Source organism: Talaromyces marneffei, chromosome 4 (genome assembly GCF_009556855.1).
Source record: "Talaromyces marneffei chromosome 4, complete sequence".
NCBI lineage: Eukaryota > Fungi > Ascomycota > Eurotiomycetes > Eurotiales > Trichocomaceae > Talaromyces > Talaromyces marneffei.
In genome coordinates, this window is record NC_072351.1 from 2,580,564 (window position 1) to 2,603,481 (window position 22,918).

Genomic DNA, 22,918 nt, shown 5'->3' on the forward strand with positions numbered 1-22,918 from the left:
ACCGGAGTGACTCGGCCGATCTTCGATCTGAAAGTCCAGTACGGTATCTGGCACGGCATTGTCTACAAACGCGATACACACGTGCTTTGAATACAAATCTACGATCGTAACGCGTTGGGCCTCCCTCCATATAGAATTTCGCGATGCCTTCCAATAATCAGACAGACGAGGCGGATGCCACGGGCCAGAGTGTTCTACCACGTATGGCCCACGATATTCCTTGAGCTTTCATTATCATACTACAAAAGAGCTAATTCAATTTTCTGCACAGTCGCCAGGATAAAGAAGATCATTCAGCTCGACGAAGATATAGCACAGTGCTCGCACAATGCGACGTTTCTTATTGCAATGGCTACAGTAAGTTCACTACTGTCCTCTACTACCTTTTTATTACCTTGGAAACTGGAATTAACCCTGTTACGTCCGCCCAGGAACTATTCATCCAATACCTTGCCGAGCAAGGATATAACGTCGTCAAGTCAGAGCGCAAGCCTCGAAAGACCATACAATACAAGGATCTCGGTACGCACATTTGATCTATCCAGAATCAAGATCTGAATACTCACTTACTTCTGGTGCAGCGACCGCAGTCTCGCGAATCGACAACCTCGAATTCCTCGCCGACGTAATCCCCAAGACTACAACGTACCGCCAATTCAAAGAAAAGCGAGCCCGCGAAGTAGCACAAGACGCGCCCGAGATAGAAAAGGGACAATCCGGTACACCTGATGCAGCGGTAGGACAGAATGGCGTCGCTCGTCTGCCGAGAGGACAGACCACGCTGCTTGCAGCGTCTAATGGGAGCAGATCTAATATTGCGACCGATAGTCCTATGCCCACAGTGTCGATGATGATTGATCCAACTACGGATACTGAGTCCGGCGCGAATGGCGATGTTGAGATGACTGGATAATGTTGCTATATGAATAAGAGTAATAAGAAGTACGATCGATTGGATGAGGAGTTCGGTTGCTCTGTTAGAGGTAGATCGTTGGCATTAGCTCGGAGTTGTACTGCACTGTTATTAGTTACATGAATTGAGTCTTACAGAATATTCAAAAGCGAGATAATCGTGAATGTTGAGTAGTGAGAGAAAGAAAAGAAAGAGTGTCAGTGAAGTGGTTACTGTAGTAGAATAAGGTGGTGCCGCCAGCCAATCAGAAGCAAGATGATTGATCCCGGGTGCTTTTCGGGAAGGAAGGAACCTCACCTCACCTCCAAAATCCTCGTGCTTCCGAAAACACCAGACAACTCTCTCCTCTTCCCTTTCGTGCACAACGCAACGCAACGCAATTGCCATCCCTCAATTGCGCGTACTACATCTATACACGCCTGTCTGTCTCCACGACGATTTTTCCGGCAGCCACCATGTCTCAGCAGCTCTCCTCCGCGCTCCTGCGCACCTGCGCCCGTCAGCAATTGCCCACCACCGTCACTCGTTCTGCTGCCATCGCCGCCGGTCAACAACGAGGTGTCGCCAATGCTGGTGCCAAATTCGAGTCTCCCTTCGCCAGCGCTGAGGATCCCACATCCACCCTGAAGATCCCCAACTTCAAGAAGTACATGTCCAAGAACTCGCCCACGACAAACAAGGTGTTTTCGTACTTTGTGGCTGGAACGATGGGTCTTGGATCTGCTGTTGGTGCAAAGGCTACTGTGCAGGGTACGTTATTTATCAATGCTGGGGTTTTGGAATTGGTGGTCATTGTGTTGCCATTGCGAGCAATGGCTGGCCACCTGGATCTGGCCTATATCAGGACGACACGAGCTGACATGGTTATATACAGACTTCCTCGTCAATATGTCCGCCTCCGCCGATGTCCTGGCCCAGGCCAAGGTCGAAATCGCTCTCGGCTCCATTCCCGAGGGCAAGAACGTGCGTCTCACCACTCCCCCGGAAAAGCTTACAAACACTAATCATATCAAACAGGTCATCATCAAATGGCGTGGCAAGCCCGTCTTCGTCCGTCACCGTACCGGTGAGGAGATCAAGGAAGCCGCCGAAGTTGACTGGAAGACACTCCGGGATCCTCAGCCCGATGAGGACCGTGTCCAGAAGCCTGAGTGGCTTGTTATGCTTGGTAAGTCCCTCTCTCACCACCCCCATTACTGGTTGCTGGATTCGTGATCTAATAGTTTGATATAGGTGTCTGCACTCACCTTGGTTGCGTCCCTATTGGTGAGGCTGGTGACTTTGGCGGTTGGTTCTGCCCCTGCCACGGTTCTCACTACGACATTTCCGGTCGTATTCGCAAGGGTCCTGCCCCATTGAACCTCGAGGTCCCCGCATACCAATTCCCTGACGAAGAAACCCTCGTCATCGGTTAGACGGTCATCTTTTTCTTCCAGGAAAACAAAAAAGCGAAAACTTATAGAACCACAACCCCTCCTATCCTCCAACCTTGATCATCCATGTTTCAATAAAACAAACTTCAATCATACAATGTCTCTGTTGTTTTACTACCGGTTCCCAAGATGTTGTTGAAACTCAATCTATTTCCTTTGTCATACAAGAGATCCTAGCGCCTCACTTACTTTTTGGTTGAAGCTATAGAGAGGAGAGGAAAGCGCTAAATGTACTATTTTTTGATATACATATATATTCATGTTTCTTATCTTTTCCCATACTTTAAATATGCGAGTTGCTGTAGAGGTCGTGGAGTACGTAATTGTTGACGCAGGGAGTCATTCTTTTGAGGGGAGTCTCCTGACTCCAGATATGTAACTAACTAGCACTGCAAAACTTACATATACACTTTTCTAGGCACTTCAATATTCAGAATATCGGCCTCTTGGAGAGTGGTTATCGGTAGATCGATCCATCACTATGTAGTTACATAATGGATAAAAAATTACTGTACGGTTACCTTAGATTCTCGAAGAGAAACACAATGTTGACATATTAACATATTCAATTTTTTTTATCTTCTATCGACCAGTCCACCTCTGTCCGAAGCTCTCATGCTTCGTTCGACAACAGGGACCGACAATAACCTATTCCTATCTCGGTTGACAGCAAAGCTAGTTAAAGCTTCATCAATCCAACCAAGACCATAATGGAGTTGAGATGTGTCTATAACAACGACAAAAGAACAAAAGAAAGAAAGATTCCCACAGCCTAGTTTTCGCCGTTCCCTTATCCATATCCATACCCATACCGACCCATAAAACCAGGCTGAACCTGGGGGGGAATCTTTTGGGCAATGTCTTTTTCGATCGAAATCGAAGAGATGTGTGCCATATGATGCAATAAATGCTAATGTGGAAAACGCCGTGATACGCCTTGCTTCAATATGCAATCCAAACACCCTGACAAGAATAAAAAGCATCCTCAATATGATACATATTGCATCAAAGCAAACTCATATGTCGAATATTGCAAAAATAAGACTGCTTCAAGACGCCTACATAGTAAAGGCCGTCTAGAGATGAAATGTGTAAATGTGGGAGGTACCAGCCCTCGTCTACCAGCCACGTAGGTAAAGTCATTAGAATGGTATAAGAGTGTCAAAAGGATGTATATCGGATAAAAAGATTAAAAGGTGGCGATTGGGGTAGCAATACTGCTACTTCCAACCATGTCGACAATCTTGCCGGCGACAGCGGCGGGATATCCTCGAGAAAGCATCTCTTGGACAACGCCCGCGGCACTGGGGCGCTGCTCAGCTGCAATGAAAGCACGTGTCATTGCTTCGTAGGTACTAGGTTCGCGTTTCTCGATGCCGACGCTGTTGTAGATTTCATACGCTTTGGAGATGTTGCCCTCAGCAGCCCATCCTTGAATCAAAGTGTTGGCGATATAGGGTGTCATCTCGATACCGTGACGTCCCATGCTGCTAACTAGATCACTGGTGGATGAGACCTGGCCGTTGGCGACCATAGCTTCGAAGAGAGCTTGGTACAAGCATGGCTGCATACGAATATCCCTGCTGGAAACGACGCTGTCAAAAAGAGCACGGGCACCAGTCATGTCGTGGAGGACGCAGCCCTTGGCATGGATCAGAGAAGCATAGTGCACCGCTTCTGGTCGTTGACCAGATGCCTTGATAGACTCAAGCACCTTTTCAGCGGCTTCCATGTTGACAGGCTCCAATGAGGCGTGAGCATCGATGAGGAGTTTGTAAGTATGCATAGTAGGAGCAATGTTGCGGGAGCGCATCCGTTCATAGTAAGCGAGAATCTTGCTGCGGTCACGTTTTGTGTTGAGGAAGTACTGAATCATGGAGTTGTAGGGAGCTGGACGAGGCTTGTAGTTTGGCATCGACTCCATTTCGTCAAACATTTCCTCGGCAAACCGCTCGTCACTGACTCGACAAAGAGCATTGACAATGGTACCATAGGTGACGCTGGTGGGTCGGACGCCGTTGGAGCGCATCTCTGCAAAATAAAGAAGACAGTCATCAATACGACGAGCCTTGCCAAGCTTGCCAATAAGCGCATTGTACAAGAACGAAGTCGGCTCGACACCCTCTGCAATAGCCCGGTGAAAGATCTTGACAGCTTCGGTGGCCTCATCAAATGTCTTGGTCGACTCCTTCAACGTGGTGATGTATAGACCGAAAGTGTTTGCAGATGGAGCGGATCCGATTTGCAACAACTCCTGATGAAACTGAGCAGCCAAATCGCGCTCGCCTACTGTCAGACAAGCAGAAACCATGGCATCAAGAATCGAGCTCCAGCCGTATCGGACAGCGCTGTACTGAGGAAGGAGAGGAACATCGTGTCGGGCCATTGCAAGAATGTCGTTAGCAAGATTCATACGACCACATTTGGCAGCAGCATTGATGAGCTTAGCGTAGGTAATGTAGCGAGGATGGCGGCCGAGACGACGGATGTTACGCAACTTGGTCATGGCTTCGTTGAGGTGAGATTCGATGCGCTTAGAGGTTGCTTCCAATTCATCTGAGATGATTGTAGAGCCACGGTAGTCTGTCGAGTAGGCGTAAGGATCATAGCTGTCTTCAGAGCCGGGGGTTGAGGGGTTGACCTGCGAGGAGGTTTCTGAGACAGGAGTGTACCGACTAGATCCAACGGAGGACTGCTGTCTGGCAACTGGAACAAACTGATCTTGCCATCTTCTCACCAGATCAGGCCGGCTATCAGACAACTTGAGAATAGCCTGGTCGACCAAACGTGAGGTGAAAACATCCAGAGCAACACCGGTAGAGAGAGCAACATCGACCATGTGAGTGAAGCGAACAAGGTGAGGAGCGTTGAACGACAACTCGTTGTTGATGATCATACCAGCTTGAACTTGAATAGCAAGAGTCAAGTCATCAACACTGAGTTGTGAAATACCCATGGGACCTAAGCTGGAGATGGCATGCTCGGCAATAGGAGAGACCAAGCCTCCATTCTCAACCATGGATCGGATGAGGGTCATGGCAGCAGGAGATGAAATGACCATGCCCGACTCCACCATGAGGATACGACCAAGAAGCTCAATGGCTTCGTCGATCTCTTCCCGAATAGGCAGTTGAACCAATTGCTGAGTAGCAGTGTCCTTACGAATACGGGCAAACATCTTGCGAGCTTCCATCAATCCCTCCTCGATGTGACCGCTCTTGACAAGAGCGACGGCGTACATAGTAGTAGGTTGAATGAAATCTGAAGTTGTCTGATCGAGGTTGCTCAAGATGCCCCAGAAAGTACGTGCAGCTAGCACGTTACCTTCTCGAACATGCAACGCAAGCATGGGCACCGCCGAGCCAATAGCATCCGCGGATTCTGCAGTAAGTCGGTCATACGACTCAACAGCCACTGCGGTGCTTCCTGCATCAGCAGCAGCCACGCAGATCTTGGCCATAGCTTGCTGCAAAGCAGCGTTTTGAAGTTTGCTTGTTGCGTGTTTCACAGCCTCCTCAAAGTTGCCGGCATCAATTGAAGACTGAACGAAAGCATCGCGAATGATGATCGATTCGACAGCTGCCAACCGAGACGCCTTGTCTTCCTGAACGTTGTCGTAGGACGAGCGAATACGTTCAAAGAAGCGCATGCCGCCGTCGCTCTTTCCACAGGAAAAGTAAGCACCGACTAGAGCAGCATAAACCTGACCATCGCGACGCTCCACGATGCTGAATACACCGTTGTCATCTGCCATTGCAAGTTCGCGGTATTCGTTATAACATTCGACTGCACTCTTCAGATCGCCAATCTTGGCGAATGCGCGGATCATGGAGGGGAAGATGGCTGCATGAGGAACCAGCTTCTGGGTCTCCATGTGAGCGTAGATCCTGATCATGTCTTCGACGCGGCCTTCTTCGGCACAAGTGATGATCAAAGACTTGTAGACTTCCAAAGGAAAGACCATTTCGTTGTGTCGGCTGGTTGCAGCATCGAAGAGCTTGAGAGCGATAGTAAGCGAGTGATCTTCCGAGACAAGTTCCTTTTCGATTTCACTGGAACGGAACAGGAATTTGCCGGGCTCCTCCAATCCGCCAAAACGAATGCGCTGTTTCTCAAGAGCGGCTCCTGATACAGAAACCTCAACGGCGCGTGAGACTAGCACTGCAATAAGAGTCTTGTACGTTTCTTGGTTGGGAATGACACGACGGCGCAGCATGTCCGAGTAAACGTCAAGTGCCTTCGGAACAGCATGATAAGAATCGGTGTGCAACTTGATGGCAGCTTGAAGCAACGAGTTGTATGCTTCAACGCTGGGGGTAACACCGTCTCGCAGGATTGCTTCAAAAGCAGCTGGGATTTCTGCATATTTCTCCTCAACTGCTAATTGAACGACTCGACCAGACGCCACAATAGATTTCTCCGCGTTGACATCAATCGTCAGTTCATGAGCGGTTGAGTCAACAGCATTCTCATCGGCGCCAACGACCGTTGCCGCGTCATCCTCGGCTTCGGCATTTTCCTCCTGAATCTGAATTTCACGAGCAACAGCTTCTTCGACTTTGGCGCTCACATCGACGTTGACGGCGGCCTTTTTCAAGTCTCGAGGCGGCTTGTCCTCCGGGAGGTCCTGAATCTGATCTGCGACATCATCCTTTGGCTTCCAGCCTATCCGTCTTTTGAACTGAAACTGTCTCCAATCGCTATCGTCGCCTGTTTGCTGAGCATGCTGCCAGGCAGCATAGTATGCGGCTAAACCCGAATCTCCGCCATTTGAACTGGCATGGCCGGCTTTGGCACCGGAACCGGATGAACTCGAAGCGTTCTGGAAGGTACTCTGGAGTTGGGATGTGCGGTGGAATTTAAGCGAGTTGGTGGCTAGCGGGTTAAGTGTGGTCGACGACGAGGGTAACGTCTGCGATGCAGCAACTACCGACTGAGCGTAGCCATGGGTAAAGGCTTTGGCAAAGTTCTGTCGCGCGAGGTGGGTAAACGGCTTAAAAACCATTTATCTAGCTGGGGTCCTCTTCCAGGAGAAGAGGAGACTCTACAATGATCAGTATTTGAATAAGACGTCGAACAAAGGGGATTCGTCTGACATACCTTCGGACCCAACTAAAATATCCCGTGCAGGTTCATTTGACGACTCAATGCCGTCAAAGGAACGCGCAAAAATATTTCGAGGCCAACGATGGGAAATTAAGGTGCGAAACGAACGCGTGTGTTGATCACGCGAGGGATGCGTCTGCACAATTAAAATAATTATGTATGAGAATCAACGGAATCGTGGATATTCGCGTGTTTACCTGCTCCGTGGTGAAGAGTGGAGAGGTCTGACTGATGAATGGATGCTGAAGAGAAGAGAAGGGAGGAACGAGGGTATAGGCAAGTGCCTCCAGGAAAGAAGGGGGGGGGAAGGATAAAGATTGGTGATATATCACGACGAAAAAGGATAGTTAGTCTGGCTGGACACAAAAATCCCAGCGGATGTACATGGATGCCTGGAAAGAGGGGCCGCCAGGGTGTGGAGGCTGTGATTGGCCGATGCGACGGAGTTAAGGCTTAGCTCGACTCTGCGAAAATTCTAGTGGCGCACTAAGTTTTGCTTCGATGTGCTTCGAAGCCTTCGATTCCCAGCTACGTACCACTAAACAACTACACTCCAGATCACTTCTCCGTTGTAAAGTATGGAGTAATGACACAATCCGAAAACACAATTTGATTCAGGATTGAGAGATTATTGACGATAAGTAAAATATGAAGAATCTGATCCATCAGCTGACCCGAATTGGCGGGGGATCGGAAGGGCAGCGTGTATCGGACACCAATGGCAGCGAGTCGATCCCGAGCGACTAAGGGAGAAATAGGGAGGAATCAGGTTAAACAACATAGGGGTAAGGATCCCTAATATTGGGTGAAGGCTAGCCGGACTGTGCCCTTTTCTCCGAGTGGCCGACTTGGTTTGGCCTTGAGTTAAACGCCGCGCCGAACCGAGCTGATGGTGAGTGACTCAGCCCACGTCCCGGCTCTTTTTCTTCTGACACATTGCGCATCCACTTTTATCCTGCTTGATCTATCCTCTCCGGAATCTCCGTACCATGGATGTACTCTTGATACGTACTCTCAAAGGTAACTCTGTACTTACTCTACGTAGTATTTAGTAACATAGAGCTTGTGAAGGGAACACGTAACTTTGATGGGTAACTTACTGCTCGATGGGATATACGCTTACTCATCAGTGATGCATCGTCAACGTAGCTACTCTGTTTCTGAAGACATAGTTTCATGCATGACGTCGTCTGCATTGCAAGTGTCTAGCATCTACAGTCTACTACGTATGTACAACTAGTCTTGCCCACGGCAAGGCTTGGCTCCGAATGTAGTGTCTAGGATAGAGATTGTGTTCTGCGGCCAAAGTAACTGATTGCTCAGTCGTGAATGGACACGTCGGACGGGCAGCAAACAGCCCGTATCTTCTTTCAAATCAGAATACAAAATGTTTCTACAGAGGACGACGAGCACATGCAAGTTGATTAGTGCTCGGAAGACACCAATTGAGCAAGAAGATCGTGGAGAAGAGGCCTGATTTCCCAAACGAGTTAAATTGGATCTCCAGGGAGGTGCTACCCAGGCCCGCCAATCAGAGGTCGCTCCTCCCGCGATGCCCCTCATAACAAAACAATAATTCAGGCCACTTTCAATATTTGAGATGGACAACAACAAAGACGAGCTCAGGGTCTGACTTGTACATTTCAACAACTTCTTTTTAACACCACTCAGCTATATCCAGGAAACCAACTTGAAACCCAAACGCTCATGAACTTTTAACCAGGCTGTCATCCGAACCCATGCCCGTCCATCCCAACGCAACCACCGCTGTCTCAGCGCCCGGCAAGGTCCTCCTCACTGGAGGTTACTTGGTGCTCGACCGACACTACACCGGCACTGTATTCGCTCTTGATGCTCGCATCCATGCCGTGGTCCAGCAGCTCCAGCGCGACCGAAAGGGCTCCAATCAGCCTGCTGACAGCATCGAAGCTCCGCCAACCACAGACGAAGCGGTAGAGAGCCAGCCCGAGAGCGTTATTGTTCGCTCACCACAATTTATAGATGCCGTCTGGGAGTATGGCGTACAAAGATGTGAGCAGGGCGGGGGAGTTAAAGTCACACAGCGAAACAAAGGGTGGGTTGCACGGCTCTACTCATTGATATTCAGCAGCTAACATATGACTTAGCCCGAGGAACCCCTTTGTCGAGACATCCTTAAACTACGCTTTGACATATATCAGCTATGTAGCCGACTCGAAAGATCTTGGTTCGCTATCCGTTACGATACTGGCAGACAACGACTACTATTCAGACGCCAATCAACCGGCGAACATCAACCAACGAAACCGCGGCGCATTCCGTGATTTCGGTGTCAAACTACAGGATGCTCATAAAACAGGACTGGGTTCGTCAGCGGCTTTAGTCACGGCCTTGGTTTCGGCTCTGGTGATGCATCGTACTATGCATCCGGATGATCTACTTGCAGTTAGGGATAAGTTACACAACCTGGCTCAAGCTGCGCACTGTGCTGCTCAAGGGAAGGTGGGCTCTGGATTTGATGTGGGAGCAGCTGTCTTTGGATCGTGTTCCTACCGACGCTTTTCTCCTTCCATTCTTGAAGGGTTAGGTGATGCCGGGTCACCTGGCTTTGAGGAGAGATTGTTTTCGACCGTGGAAGACCTGGATTCTGCACACCCATGGGACACTGAATTCATGGATGTTGGTATGAAACTGCCGCCTGGTATGCAAATGGTGCTTTGCGATGTCGACTGTGGATCACAGACCCCGTCAATGGTCAGAAAGGTACTCGAATGGCGTAAACAGAATAAAGAAGAAGCCGATCAGCTGTGGGACAGTCTACAGGCAAACAACGAAAAGCTGCGCCAGGAACTTCGACGCAACGCTGGAAATCGAGCAGACCCAGAAACTGAGGCAGCTGTCGCTGCCGAGGTCTCTAAGAATGCACGTATACTGATTCAACGATCACGAAACCTTCTAAAAGCCATGACAGAAAAATCTGGCGTCCCTATCGAACCACGTGTACAGACAGAGCTTCTCGATGCTGTTTCAGCGGTAGACGGAGTAATAGGAGGCGTTGTACCTGGTGCCGGAGGTTACGATGCGGTTGTTCTTTTGATTCGAGACGATATAGAAGTTATTCAACGACTCAACCGATTGTTTGAATCTTATTCAAGCCAAGTCGAAGACGACTTTGGAGGAAAGATAGACAGGGTACGGATGTTAGGCGTTCGACACGGATCAGACGGTATAAAAAACGAGCATAACAACCTGGGCAATTACCTGGCTTGGCTATAAGCACTTATCGCTATCAAAGTCTCTTACGATAGATATAATGAAATATCCTTAGCCTTCCCTCTTACAAGTTGAATGCACAGATGACAAAGACAATGCTTGCCGATGAAGGAAAACCTCCTACGAATCTATCCCAAGTATCGGCTATCAAACTTTGAAAAGTGTCTTGACAGCTTATTGAGCATATATATTTATAATAAGCAACGTTGAAAGATAGTTGCTTCCAGAGCATAAACGTCCAATCCGTGCTGCTGATTGTTTTTATTTGCATTGTTTTAGATTGCAACGCAATCTAACTAGACCTTGTCTGTAGTTAGTTAGTTAGTTACCTCAAATAGAATAAGTTAAGCATTTGGGTGAAACAATGACATGAAAGACATCAGAGGTAACAAAGAGCGATTACCATACCAATACGGACCCCAGACTAACAACAACAATAAATTACACAGATCCACCATATGACTTGGCACAGCCCGTACTAGCGCATACACAGCCGCCTCCTTAGTGTTCCCCCAGATCGATTCCCTCCATAACCGACCCGCCATATTAACCATCATCTTGGCAATCTAACATCTCCTTCCATCTCCATTCGTGACCGTCGATCCTCCATCCTCTTCGTCCAAACTATCCTTTTGATTCAAATTGTCCCAATCAGTTACGAGTGTGTTGTTGTGTGTTTTTGATAGTCAATTGTTTGATATTCAGGATTTGGAAGAATGGCTTCTAATGAAGGGAACGTGGCTGCTTTGGAGGTGAATGAAGATGCTGATAACGTCGAGACCGTGACCACATCGACGCCGCCAACGACGACGACCACCACCACCGTAGCAGTGCCTGAAACCACCACTGCTACCGAGAACATTCCTACTCCATCAGCGTCCGCAGAACCCGCCGCCGAAATAGAAGCGCCCAAGGAAAAGGAGAATGGAGAGGAATTATCAAACTTCCAAGCTGCTACCGCTACCAGTGCCACTACTACTGCTCCTCCTGCCGTCGCATCGACCGCAGAAGACATCCCTGCAGCCATACAACCAACCAGCATCTCAACCGACGGCCCCAAAAGCGAAGGTCCCGAGGCAGTCAACATAACAGAACGCGAATCTTCCGATCAAACACAGCTCGTAAAGGAGACAGCCGAAGAAGCAGGTCCAGAGCTCGTGATTACATTATTGCTGACAACCGGGGCAAGACATCCGTTCAAAATCGATAAGAAATATTTGAAGAGACGGAGTGTCAAGGTTGAGAATGATGATCCGTTTAATATGAGTGTGTACACATTGAAGGAGTTGATATGGAGGGAGTGGCGGTCTGGTAAGATCAGTACAATAGTTGCCTGTTGAGCAGCGTTGACTAACGAGGATACTGATAGAATGGGAACCGCAACCATCGTCACCTAGTTCCATTCGACTTATTTCCTTCGGGAAATTGTTAGATGATAAGTCTCCGCTTTCAGGTTAGCCCATACATGTACCTTTATCCTGGTGGCCTCGAGCTAATAATGTTACAGAGTCGAGCCTCACTCACGATGCACCAAACGTGATTCACATGACCGTTAAACCGCAAGAAGTTGTGGACGAAGAAGACGCTAAAGGAGGCAAATCATATTCCACAAGAGACCGGGAGACGACCGATCGCAGTCCTGGTTGCCGATGCGTTATCATTTAAGGATTAGGTCCTTAAATTTTATTTGTGGTTGACTCGACGAATACGCAGCTTATGTTCCATATCCGCGATACCCTTTCTTTCTCCATGTCTCCCTTCCTATTCTGGGATGTTTTGTTCACCTGGATCTCTTTTTTCGTCATACTCGCGCTCACTCATTTTAAAGGTGTCCTCTCCATAGAGGAGATCCTTATTCACTTCTTGCTTTGTCTCCTTTCTTTCTTCTGTCATATTTCTGTCATCTGGTGTATTGGTTGCAGTCCGGCGTTGAGGAAATTTCACAAGTCTTATTCTACACCCTTCCTTATGTTCCGTCCATTTAGCATGTCTTTTCGTTGTGCTGTAGTATCTCTTTCTTTTCTTTCCACTGTATGTATGTATCCCATCGATGTATCTATTCTTTGTTGTCATGTTTGAGCAATGTTCTCTTTTAAATTAATTGTTCTGATCCGTCCTGCTGTCTTCTGATGAAGGTGCAAGATATGAGGAAGTCGACGAATAGATCTTGCTATTTCACTCTACTAGTCTTAACAAATACGCTCAATTTAAGGAAGATTAGGAAGTAATGGTACAACAAAATGTATTGTCTCATCGTCTAGCATTGATGCGCTATCATCCAGGACCTCATGCTAAAAACACCCATCTACCAATCCATCTTAAGTCTCTTCTCCATCTCATCATGAATACTGGGTGGTTCACGGAACTCATCTCCTAATCCAAAAGTCAGCTCCCGTTCCACATATAACTTCGAATAACAAGAAGAAACTTACCGTTAAAAACATCCTCCCACCCAATCTCTGCATCCCTGCCCCCCAAAACCAAAATATCCTCATGCAAATTCCCACCATTCCGACGCGGTCCACCAAGCATCATAGGCGTAAAGCTACTATCCCGCACAATCTTGAGCTCCATTCCTCGACGAATGGGTTCTGCCATGCCGTATACCCGACGGAGACCTTCCATTTTCATTGCATCCTGGGTTTCGCGCCATGCCAGTAAACGAGCTTCGAGCGGATGGGCGGATGTAGGGACGTTGTTGGCGTTGGAGCTGGGAGAGCCGCGGGGCGCTTGCAGGGTAATGTTGTTGCGGAGGGTGTCGGGGAGACCGGGAGCTGAAGGGGCGCCTTTGCTGGGATGGGGCGCTGTGATATTAGAACCATATTTGCGGCCAGTGTTATTGTCGGTGTAGGAGGCGTGGGATGTCGCGGGGGTGAAGCGGAGAGACTGGGTGATGTTAGTATTCCTCAAGTGAGGTTCTTGTCGAGAGCCGGGGAGCAGTTGTGGTTGATCGTACCATCTTGACTGATTATGTATTCTGTTCAATACAATATTGGAAAGCTCAAGATCTTATAATATTGGCGTGATGATGATTTGATCAGAGACAGATTTGATGTTTGATGAGTTGATTGATGGTATGCTTGTTGCGTGTAAGTAAGGTCTGGTAAGCTTATGTGGAGCTTGAAGCATCAACGCAGCGGCAAGTTAGCGCAGGCAGACAGACTTCCGCGCGTTAATCGGCTCAAGGTCATGTGACTTCTCCTGCCCGGAATAATTTCATCTCGGCCGCTTGTTCAACATCAACATCCTGTTGATAAGGAACGACGCAATTCAAACCACCAACATGGCGACAGCTCTGTGCTCGCGGACTCTGCTCCGCAGTCGAATGGTTATCATCCCCAAATCCACAATCAGAGTCCAACAACCTCTCCGGCCACGCCAATTCTCATCTTCATCAACAAACCGAAACACCAAACCTACCAACACCTCGCTCTATGCTTCATCCTCCATCCTCTCCAAAATCCGCCCAAACACATTCACCACCAACAACATCGCCTCCACCCGCAAATTCTCCTCCACCCCGCGAGTCAACGCAACCTACAACCAAGTCCGCCGCGGCTGCCGCAAAGAACAACGCGCCCGCCGTGGCCGTTCCCCAGCACTCGCTAACAGACCCGAAATGAAGGGCGTCTGCCTCAAGACCGGAATTACAAAACCCAAAAAGCCCAACTCCGGAGAACGCAAGACTGCTAGGATACGATTGAGTAGTGGGAGAGTGGTGACGGCTTATATCCCCGGTGAAGGACATAATGTGCAGCAACATAGTGTTGTTATGGTTCGAGGAGGTCGAGCACAGGATTGTCCCGGTGTGAAATATCATCTTGTTCGGGGGACGTTGGATTTGGTATGTCCTTTTTCTTCTCTCGCTTTTCATTAAATTTGGTTGCTCTAGGGTTCACTAACAGGTTGAATAGGGAGGTGTTGCCAATCGATTGACCAGTCGGTCAAAGTATGGTACGAAGAAGCCCAAGGCTGAGTAGAAGGCTGGTTATCTGATAGGGTTCTTATGTATATGTATTATATTGCAATGCAGTTGTTTTCAATTATCATTCTTTTCTCCGTCAGTTTTAGAATGATCTCGACGGACTGTAATAAATGTAATAACTTATGAAGATGATAATCCTTCGGGGAGTACACTGTTAGTAAATCAATCGAATTATCAGCCAGAAAATGAATTGACTAGCGCCGTATCATACGTATATACTCAACCAAACTCCAGGGGAATATGACAAAAACGGGGAAATATTATCAAAATGTCAAACATATCCAGAGCTGACGCGCATCTACATCATATCCGTCGGCCACTGTCCTTATTAAATGGACTCAATGGCTTACGAATCCGCAAATCAGCCAATGAGAAGATTCCACTAGAAGTGTGTTGGTGATGATGAAGCGCGCGTTGTCGTCGCATGCGAATTCCGTATAGTGCTGCTATTATCACGATGAAGATCATGGTGGAATAGCCCATTGCTTTTAAAAGGACGGTGAGTCAGTTGGCCTCCTTTTCGTAACCTTCGGGTTTGGGGAGGTTGTTTATGTGGAAGTATCGGGATGTGCCTGTCGAAATTAGCAATCTGGTTACCTCCGAGAAAGGAAGAGAGGGATTTACAGGAATAGCCTTTCCAGTCAAAGTTGTCGGCAGGGTTACAGTGGCATTTCAACTGCAGTCGGGTTTGTTCGCCAGTTGGACAGTGAGTAAATGGGACGTGGTAGTATGCGATTTCGTTGAAGAAGTGGATCTCCTCCTTTTTCAACAATAGACCAGCTGCAATAGAGTGGACTGGCGCATCTCCCCATCGCTCATAAAAGAAGCCACCGTCATGATCGAGGGAGCTGAAGAAATCAAGGTATGCGTCGGATCGTAGCCATTCCAAGCTACCAACTTCGAAATTGGACCACTTTTAACGATTAGTAGGTATATCGACCGGCCGAGATAAAATAAAAATTAAAAAAAACTTACGAAATGACACTTGTTATAAGTCGCTCCACCATCATCACTCAAAAATCCCATTGAATTCCCCTCCGCAATATGCTGCGGATACGCCTTCATGAATTTCTTGGTGCTATCCCATAGCGTTGGAATAGTCTCGTAGTACTCGTACAAACTCAAAACAAAGCTATACTTCTTCTTATTATCCACCATATACCGGAACGGATCAAAGGAGATGTCGCAAAACAGCTGAATGCTGGGCTCTACGCGCCAGTAGTATTCGTAGTTAAGCATGAGCGGGTGGCGGAAAAAGAAGCCGGATTCGTATCGGCACATGTGTCGGTAGCTCTCTGAGTCACCGTAGATGATTTTGCGCTCTCTCATGTCTTCGCGTACCTTGGCGGCTTTGTCTTGGTCGATCCATTCCGGGTAGGACCAGTGTTCCTTGGGGATGAGGCCATAGTGAGTTTTCCCAGACACCAAGGCGCTCGTGAGGCGTTTGAATTCGTCGTCGAAGGGTTTGTCGTTCAGGAATACCCAGTCGTAGTGGTAGTTGCGGTTGAAGCGATCTTCGACTTCTCGAATTGATTTTGCGATTTCCCATAGATCGCTGTTTCGCGCCAATGTCACGAATGTCGCATTGACTCGATCGCCAGACGGTGTCAATGGCGGAGGACCGGTGTGTGCGGGGGTTTGAGTATTGGGATCGATCGCGGTGGCTTCGTTATGTTGGGGGTTGCTCTTTTCTGTCTGGGGGAGGACACTGGATACGTAGTCGGAAGCGAATGGCAGGGATGATCTCGAGATGAATCCCAGTAGTAGTAGTCCCTGCACGAGAATTAGTATAACCTCGCTCGTCGCGGATGAGCGTGGCGACTTACAAACACTGCAAACAGCACATATCGAATATATTTGCCTGTGGTTGAAGACATTATTGAAGACATTATGAGGGTGAATCGAAGCGTTCAGATGAAAAAGAATCGCAATGGCAGCAAAGCAAGAAGCCTGATACGTCTCTCGGTTCTCGATTTCCGTGAGGCGCGCCGATCATGAATGTTTTATGAATCGTAGATGGCGGCGCAGATTCCTCTTCTCGCTGACACAGCCAGTGGTCAGGGGTATGAGTGAGCAGAATAAATGAAGGGTAATTGAATATTAAATACTGAATAAATGAATGTAAGAGTTGGTGGAAGTGAGATGTCTTTATGTTCGACCAGGTAAAGAATAAGAATCTGGATCTGGAGTCTTGTGGAATGAGCGACTTCCACAGGAGTGGTAAGACTTATTCAGCGACCGAGCATACGCTGGCTCGTCGCTGACACCGTTGGGGAAAGTAATTTAAAGTAAAACGAGGCTCACGCAGAGTTGTGTTGTTAAAGACAAAAGGAGTGCGCAGTTGTCTTGAATTATTCAGTTGGGGGCTAGACTTGTTATGTACTGGTCGGACTGAAGTAGTTAAGTCGCTAATAGCTTCCCTGAATATTCTATCGTAATATGGTGGATTACACCAAGCCTCAACGTGAAACAAAACATCTAGTTACTACATACGTACTACAGGCTTGAGCTAGTACAAAATGCCTCGTCCAATCCAAGCTTATACAGGGATGCTAATTAACAGGGTGTCAATTAATCCGTGGGCCGGTTGCGTAAGTCGCCAACAACCCGTCAAGAATAAAGAATCATACTATGGCTAAAGTCTTTATATGAATCTGGATGGATGAATCACTTCCGGCTGCACACACATTCTTCTGTTTTCGTCGCTTCATGGAGAAAAAGCCTATCGCCAAGCTGCGACCTCTTACAAGATGTTGCTGGAAGGTAATCGTGTCCATTCGATGCGAAAGTATAATGAGTCCTGAGGCTGAGGCTAAGCTGGTCGGCTAGAATGTCTGAAGAATTGACGCGGCTAGCAATCAACAGAAATTCTTGCAGTGCTTTGTTGCATCATGGCCCCTGTCTATTCCTCAGTAGAACCAACTTCAAAACATATCATAGAATGCTGGTTGTACTGTTGTAATTGAGTAAAGTGTTGTAGATGTCGGACAGCGAGCGCTCCTGGGAAGTGACGATTGATGCCTTACAGTCCAGGCAGCAGCAACCGGCAGCACGGACCAGGCGCTAAGCAGTAAGTAGTAAGCACAGCAAATTCCGAAACCCAAATGGATGCCATCATCAAACCTCTGCGATACCCCTCCACAGCCGCGGTGCTCTCCTCGCACCTTTCCTTTCTCAAGATAGCTATCCATTGAAAGACATTCGTTATGTCTTTCTTCGGATTCGACACCAGCCTGCCGAGAGATCGCCAGGCTGGTCAGCAGACTAGAGGCATCTTCGAAAGTACAGATCCGTTCGCTGAAGTTGCTCGAGCACAAGCTCAAGGCTTGTCCCTCGACGATGATGCGTGAGTATGCCGCCAAGACTAATCTATATAATATCGCTAAAACCTGATATCCAGAATCGATTTCGAAGATACCTACGATGGCCTCGGCGACCAGCTCGACGACGACCAGGATGCGTTCAACGACGATACCTTTGGTGGTGGTGGCAGCGGAGACGGTGTCGGAAAAGACTTTGATTTCTTTGGCAGCACCGCCCAGATCTCTGATGTGATCAATGAGGAACAAGTTCGCTACAACCTGCAGCACAATAAAAAGTCGGCCCCGTTGGCGACCAAGGAGGCTGCTCCTGCACCTGCGCCCGCTGTACAAGCGCCTTTAATTCCTCGTCTTCCGAAGAAAACTGGATATGAAAGATACCAGGACCCTGGCTTCATCCCAGAAATTACGGCCAAGTCGAGTGTTTGGGGAACGACTCCTCAGACCACAAAGCCAGCGGTTGAGCATGTACAGCAGCCAGCTTTCGCAGCACCTTCTCGAAAGATGATGAGTCTGGAGGAGGTTGAAGCTCAGCTGCGACATCAGCCTCAGCACTTTGCGCAGCCCCAACAACTGCCTTACCCTGATATGGCTCAGGCGATGGGCCGTCCCGCGCAAATGCCTTTCTTGCCAGAGGCTGAGTTGATTGCGATCGAGCAACAGGCTTTGGCAATGGGCATCCCACCAGCACAGCTTCTACAGAGATTACAGCAGATGCCACCTCCTGGATTCATGCCCCCTCCGCATGGACCTCCGCCTGCTCCATTATCAAGACAACCCCTAGTGCAGCCTCAGCCTCAGCCTCAGCAGCATCGCCAGCCTGCTGCACCACCTGCCCAGCGACCGCCTCCTCAACAGCCACCAACCGGACAACCTGGTCTCCCAGTCATCACTGACCCACAACAGTTGATGAATCTCACAGAAGACCAGCGCGTTGCTTATTTGGTGGAAGATGCGAAGCGCGCCAAGCGTAACCACAAGATTTTCATTCTTTCTCGCGGTAACGGGTTGATGACACCACAAGACAAGAACTTCATTACCCGAATCCAGCTACAACAGCTTGTTGCTGCTACGGGCAGTGTGGCAGATGCAGATACCGAATCTCTCCTATCCGAGGACTTCTACTATCAGGTGTTTAGCCAGATTCGTGGTGCCCCGCGTCAACATCCTCGCCAACCGTTGGGCCATTTTGCTCAGACATACCTCTTTCAAACGGGCAACCGTTCTGGTGGTCATGGCCGACGACAGTATCAAAATGCGGATAATCACATGCAGCGTATGCAACAACAGGTGCAGCGTGCCGTTGAAGCAGCCAAGGCGAAGCCAAAAAACCAGCAACTCATCATCGAAGGTAGTTTGGGAAAGATTTCTTTCGGTAATGCCAAAGCCCCGAAAACATCATTAAATATCAAGAGGTCTGAAGGAGCCGACGGGTTGAAGCCCAAACGAGCGACAGCAGATTTCAGTACTAGTGACCGAAAGTCGATATTGAACAACATCGAGAGCGTCTACAGTATATTAATGAAGATGGAAGATCTTGAGCGGACAATGCCTCCACCGCCAGATGAAAACGACCCCGAATCGGTCGAACTACATATGGACTGGAGACAGAAGATGCAGACATTGAACTCTAAGCTCTGGCAAAGTATGAAGGTCCTTGAACCTATTGTGCCTGGTTCAACTGTGGCACATCCCTTCATCGCTTTCTTGTCGTATCCCAAAGGCAAGAAAGCCATTCCTCGTCTTTTCCGCCAAATCGACCAAGAACAGCGCGTCACTGTATTGACCATGATTGTCGTCAATCTCGACACTCTAGATGTCGTTCGTAAGGGTTTACTGAACCCCGGTGAAACCCAACTCCCAGCGGCATCTCGTGAAGATATCGAACTATTTTCTCAAGCTGTCATGCCCAGTCTACTTGGTTATGTCAACGAGGCACCCTTCAACGTCATCATTGGCCTTCTCGGCCTCGTGCTCGCCCAAACACATGTCCAGTTTGTTGCCCGAACACGGGTTGGACTAGGAATCATGACTATGCTGCTCAGCCGCGCAGCCATCATCAAAGAAGCTGGCCAGACCGACGAACACGAATGGCAGCAATGGGTCGAAAAGTTCAATCAGCTTTTCGATGCCTTGGAGCCTGGATTGGCTGATATATTCCCTGGAACCATCAACACTGGGGATGACATGTACGTTTGGCAATTCCTAGCAGCTATTGGTATTGGAGCTAGCCAAGAGCAACAACAGCGGCTAGTCATTGCTGTCAAGTAAGTCTACTCTCTCATTTTTGTTTTCAAATAATGTCTAATACCTCATCTAGGGATCGCGTTATGGAGACTGTTGCTCAAAGCAAGACTCTTCCGCCTGACATGGCAAGCCAACGTCTAAACAACGTCAACCTATTCATGCGCGCCATCGGCCTCGATGTTGAACTTCTCGGTTAGACTTCGTTGATATAAAATATATTGGAGGATTGCGGATACGATTTCGTGCGAACTACTGTCATACTGATGAGCCTTATTACGCTATGTTATTTTTTATTTTTTCAGCGCTTCTGGCTAGTTGAGGTTTCTAGCTTTGGGGAGGAATTGGGCCATGCATAGCGTCATGGTCGTTGATTGTATACTATTGCAATTACCTAGGCCCGTTATTTTTTGAAGGGCGAATGGCCATTAATGGCCGAAAGATATGCTGAGGATGTCCAGCTTTGTGATGACATCTAGGACTACTAGTTTAAATACATTGCAAGCTTATTATGCTGCTTCTTAACAAAAATCAACCACGGTACTCTCTTGTGCGTATAGTGACAGTAAATCGATCTGGCTTTCTTCTCAATTCAGCACGGCTGTGATACGCAACTTGAAATGACTAGGTACTAGTATATAGCAGCTACGAGATGCATCATGAGGTCCAGGGGTGGCTATCTAGATTGGGAGTTGAGGTAGATTTGATACTGGGACATCTCAATTGATGACAGATTTTTCTTTCAGACTTTCTTCGTTGTCGTCAATGAGTACTTCACGGATATATATACATATATTGCATATATATTGCATATCAGGCCAACACTAGATAGTTGACGGATACATATTCTCAAAATCGCCCCTTGACAGAACATGAAGTCGTAGGATGATTATCATGCCATCAGGTTCAAATGTTAGGGCTCGCCCTTATTCTTGGGTGTATACAGTGCACGTAGTTAGAGCGCTTTCAAGGGATAAGGGGCAAATCTAGACTTCCCGCCCGAGGTCGCGAAAAAAGTCCAAGATATTCCGATCATCAGTCTGACCCGCCGACACTCAGACACTTCTCGTAACTGACAATCGCTGTGGTCCAATAAATGGTGGCAGCTGGCGAATTAGCGTGGACGGTTCACCGATATTTTGAACCCCTGGACCAGTAAATACGAAATAATTTCCAGCAGTCCGCCCCGCTGCTCCATCCTGTCTCGCTGCCCCGCCATCTCCCAGCTTGCCTTCTGTACTCAGTGTATGGTTGTATCTTTGCTCGATTTTGAACTCAACCTGCAATTTTCTTTTCAGTAATATCATATTAGTTGACTAATTGCAGCTTTTATACCTTCAATTTAATTATTCTCATACCAGCGCAATGTCTCTCGGTTCTGTTCTCGTTACCGGGTAAGCTCTCTCACAACAAACAAAGCTCCTGACTCTCCTGACCTGACTCCAACCCTGCAGTGGAACGGGCTATATCGGCTCCTTCACGGCTCTCGCCCTCCTCGAGGCTGGCTACAAGGTTGTTATTACTGACAACCTGTACAACTCGTCCGCTGAAGTCATCAACCGCATTGAATTGATCTGCGGCAAGAAGCCCGAGTTCGTCCAGGCCGACATCACCGACCCGACTGCTTTCGACAAGGTGTTTGCTGCCTACCCCGACATTGACAGCGTCATTCACTTTGCTGCTCTTAAGGTAGTCCTCTTCCCACAATTATTGTATTTTTGTGCTAATCAATTGGAAGGCCGTCGGCGAGTCTGGCGAAAAACCTCTCGATTACTACCTCGTCAATGTCTACGGCACCATCAACCTCCTCCGCTCCATGCAAAAACACAATGTCTACAACATTGTCTTCTCCAGCTCCGCCACCGTCTACGGCGATGCGACTCGTTTCCCCAATATGATCCCCATCCCCGAAGACTGCCCCCTGGGCCCCACCAACCCTTACGGAAACACCAAGTTCACCGTTGAGACTGCCATCACCGACTTTATCAACGCTCAGCGCAACAACCTCACCAAGGAGGGTAAGACCGAGGAAGCCTCCAAGTGGAACGCTGCTCTGTTGCGTTACTTCAACCCCGCTGGTGCTCACCCCAGTGGTATTATGGGTGAGGACCCTCAGGGTGTTCCTTATAACTTGCTCCCTCTGTTGGCGCAGGTTGCTGTTGGCAAGCGCGAGAAGCTTCTCGTGTTCGGTGATGGTCTGTCCCCCTATCATTAAATTGAAATCTTCGTTTGTATTAACTTGAGCAGACTACGACTCCCGCGACGGAACCGCTATCCGTGACTACATCCACATCCTCGATCTCTCCAACGGCCACTTGCTCGCCCTCAACTACCTCCGCTCCAACCACCCCGGCGTTCGTGCCTGGAACTTGGGTACCGGACGTGGCAGTACTGTCTACGAAATGATCAAAGCCTTCTCTACTGCTGTTGGCCGCGACTTGCCCTACGAAGTTGCCCCCCGCCGTGCCGGTGACGTCTTGAATTTGACCTCTAACCCTACCCGCGCTGGTAAGGAGCTTAACTGGAAGACTGAGCGCACGCTTGAGCAGGCCTGTGAGGATCTTTGGCTCTGGACCAAGAATAATCCTCAGGGATACCGTCAGCAGCCCCCCGCTGAGTTGCTTGCGGCTTTGAAGAAGTAGATTTTTTCGAATATGGAGAAAAA

The 22,918-nt window shown here is 48.4% G+C and overlaps 10 protein-coding genes across 10 annotated transcripts; 7 read left to right on the top strand and 3 right to left on the bottom strand.

Moving 5' to 3' along the window:
* Positions 1 to 143: 143 nt before the first annotated feature.
* Positions 144 to 913, top strand: EYB26_005971 (uncharacterized protein; the record flags this gene model as incomplete). Its single annotated transcript, XM_054265248.1, has 4 exons — positions 144 to 201; positions 272 to 357; positions 432 to 522; positions 582 to 913. The coding sequence occupies 4 exons, from the start codon at positions 144 to 146 to the stop codon at positions 911 to 913; spliced, it is 567 nt and encodes a 188-aa protein (XP_054121223.1).
* A 455-nt stretch (positions 914 to 1,368) lies between these two features.
* Positions 1,369 to 2,328, top strand: EYB26_005972 (uncharacterized protein; the record flags this gene model as incomplete). Its single annotated transcript, XM_054265249.1, has 4 exons — positions 1,369 to 1,663; positions 1,788 to 1,876; positions 1,931 to 2,081; positions 2,147 to 2,328. 4 exons carry the CDS (start codon positions 1,369 to 1,371, stop codon positions 2,326 to 2,328), a joined length of 717 nt encoding a protein of 238 aa, XP_054121224.1.
* A 1,207-nt stretch (positions 2,329 to 3,535) lies between these two features.
* EYB26_005973 (uncharacterized protein) lies at positions 3,536 to 7,351 on the bottom strand (the record flags this gene model as incomplete). Its single annotated transcript, XM_054265250.1, has 1 exon — positions 3,536 to 7,351. One exon carries the CDS (start codon positions 7,349 to 7,351, stop codon positions 3,536 to 3,538), a length of 3,816 nt encoding a protein of 1,271 aa, XP_054121225.1.
* Positions 7,352 to 9,191: 1,840 nt separating this feature from the next.
* EYB26_005974 (uncharacterized protein) lies at positions 9,192 to 10,707 on the top strand (the record flags this gene model as incomplete). The annotated part of the gene is made up of 2 exons (XM_054265251.1): positions 9,192 to 9,526; positions 9,579 to 10,707. 2 exons carry the CDS (start codon positions 9,192 to 9,194, stop codon positions 10,705 to 10,707), a joined length of 1,464 nt encoding a protein of 487 aa, XP_054121226.1.
* A 713-nt stretch (positions 10,708 to 11,420) lies between these two features.
* EYB26_005975 (uncharacterized protein) lies at positions 11,421 to 12,369 on the top strand (the record flags this gene model as incomplete). The annotated part of the gene is made up of 3 exons (XM_054265252.1): positions 11,421 to 12,015; positions 12,074 to 12,157; positions 12,212 to 12,369. The coding sequence occupies 3 exons, from the start codon at positions 11,421 to 11,423 to the stop codon at positions 12,367 to 12,369; spliced, it is 837 nt and encodes a 278-aa protein (XP_054121227.1).
* Positions 12,370 to 13,009: 640 nt separating this feature from the next.
* EYB26_005976 (uncharacterized protein) lies at positions 13,010 to 13,663 on the bottom strand (the record flags this gene model as incomplete). Its single annotated transcript, XM_054265253.1, has 3 exons — positions 13,010 to 13,077; positions 13,137 to 13,590; positions 13,661 to 13,663. 3 exons carry the CDS (start codon positions 13,661 to 13,663, stop codon positions 13,010 to 13,012), a joined length of 525 nt encoding a protein of 174 aa, XP_054121228.1.
* A 324-nt stretch (positions 13,664 to 13,987) lies between these two features.
* Positions 13,988 to 14,684, top strand: EYB26_005977 (uncharacterized protein; the record flags this gene model as incomplete). The annotated part of the gene is made up of 2 exons (XM_054265254.1): positions 13,988 to 14,548; positions 14,619 to 14,684. 2 exons carry the CDS (start codon positions 13,988 to 13,990, stop codon positions 14,682 to 14,684), a joined length of 627 nt encoding a protein of 208 aa, XP_054121229.1.
* Positions 14,685 to 15,193: 509 nt separating this feature from the next.
* On the bottom strand, positions 15,194 to 16,578 carry EYB26_005978 (uncharacterized protein; the record flags this gene model as incomplete). Its single annotated transcript, XM_054265255.1, has 4 exons — positions 15,194 to 15,261; positions 15,314 to 15,602; positions 15,665 to 16,462; positions 16,516 to 16,578. The coding sequence occupies 4 exons, from the start codon at positions 16,576 to 16,578 to the stop codon at positions 15,194 to 15,196; spliced, it is 1,218 nt and encodes a 405-aa protein (XP_054121230.1).
* Positions 16,579 to 17,895: 1,317 nt separating this feature from the next.
* Positions 17,896 to 20,453, top strand: EYB26_005979 (uncharacterized protein; the record flags this gene model as incomplete). The annotated part of the gene is made up of 3 exons (XM_054265256.1): positions 17,896 to 18,035; positions 18,090 to 20,276; positions 20,330 to 20,453. 3 exons carry the CDS (start codon positions 17,896 to 17,898, stop codon positions 20,451 to 20,453), a joined length of 2,451 nt encoding a protein of 816 aa, XP_054121231.1.
* Positions 20,454 to 21,618: 1,165 nt separating this feature from the next.
* EYB26_005980 (uncharacterized protein) lies at positions 21,619 to 22,895 on the top strand (the record flags this gene model as incomplete). Its single annotated transcript, XM_054265257.1, has 4 exons — positions 21,619 to 21,647; positions 21,708 to 21,942; positions 21,992 to 22,448; positions 22,501 to 22,895. The coding sequence occupies 4 exons, from the start codon at positions 21,619 to 21,621 to the stop codon at positions 22,893 to 22,895; spliced, it is 1,116 nt and encodes a 371-aa protein (XP_054121232.1).
* Between the last annotated feature and the right edge of the window lie 23 nt (positions 22,896 to 22,918).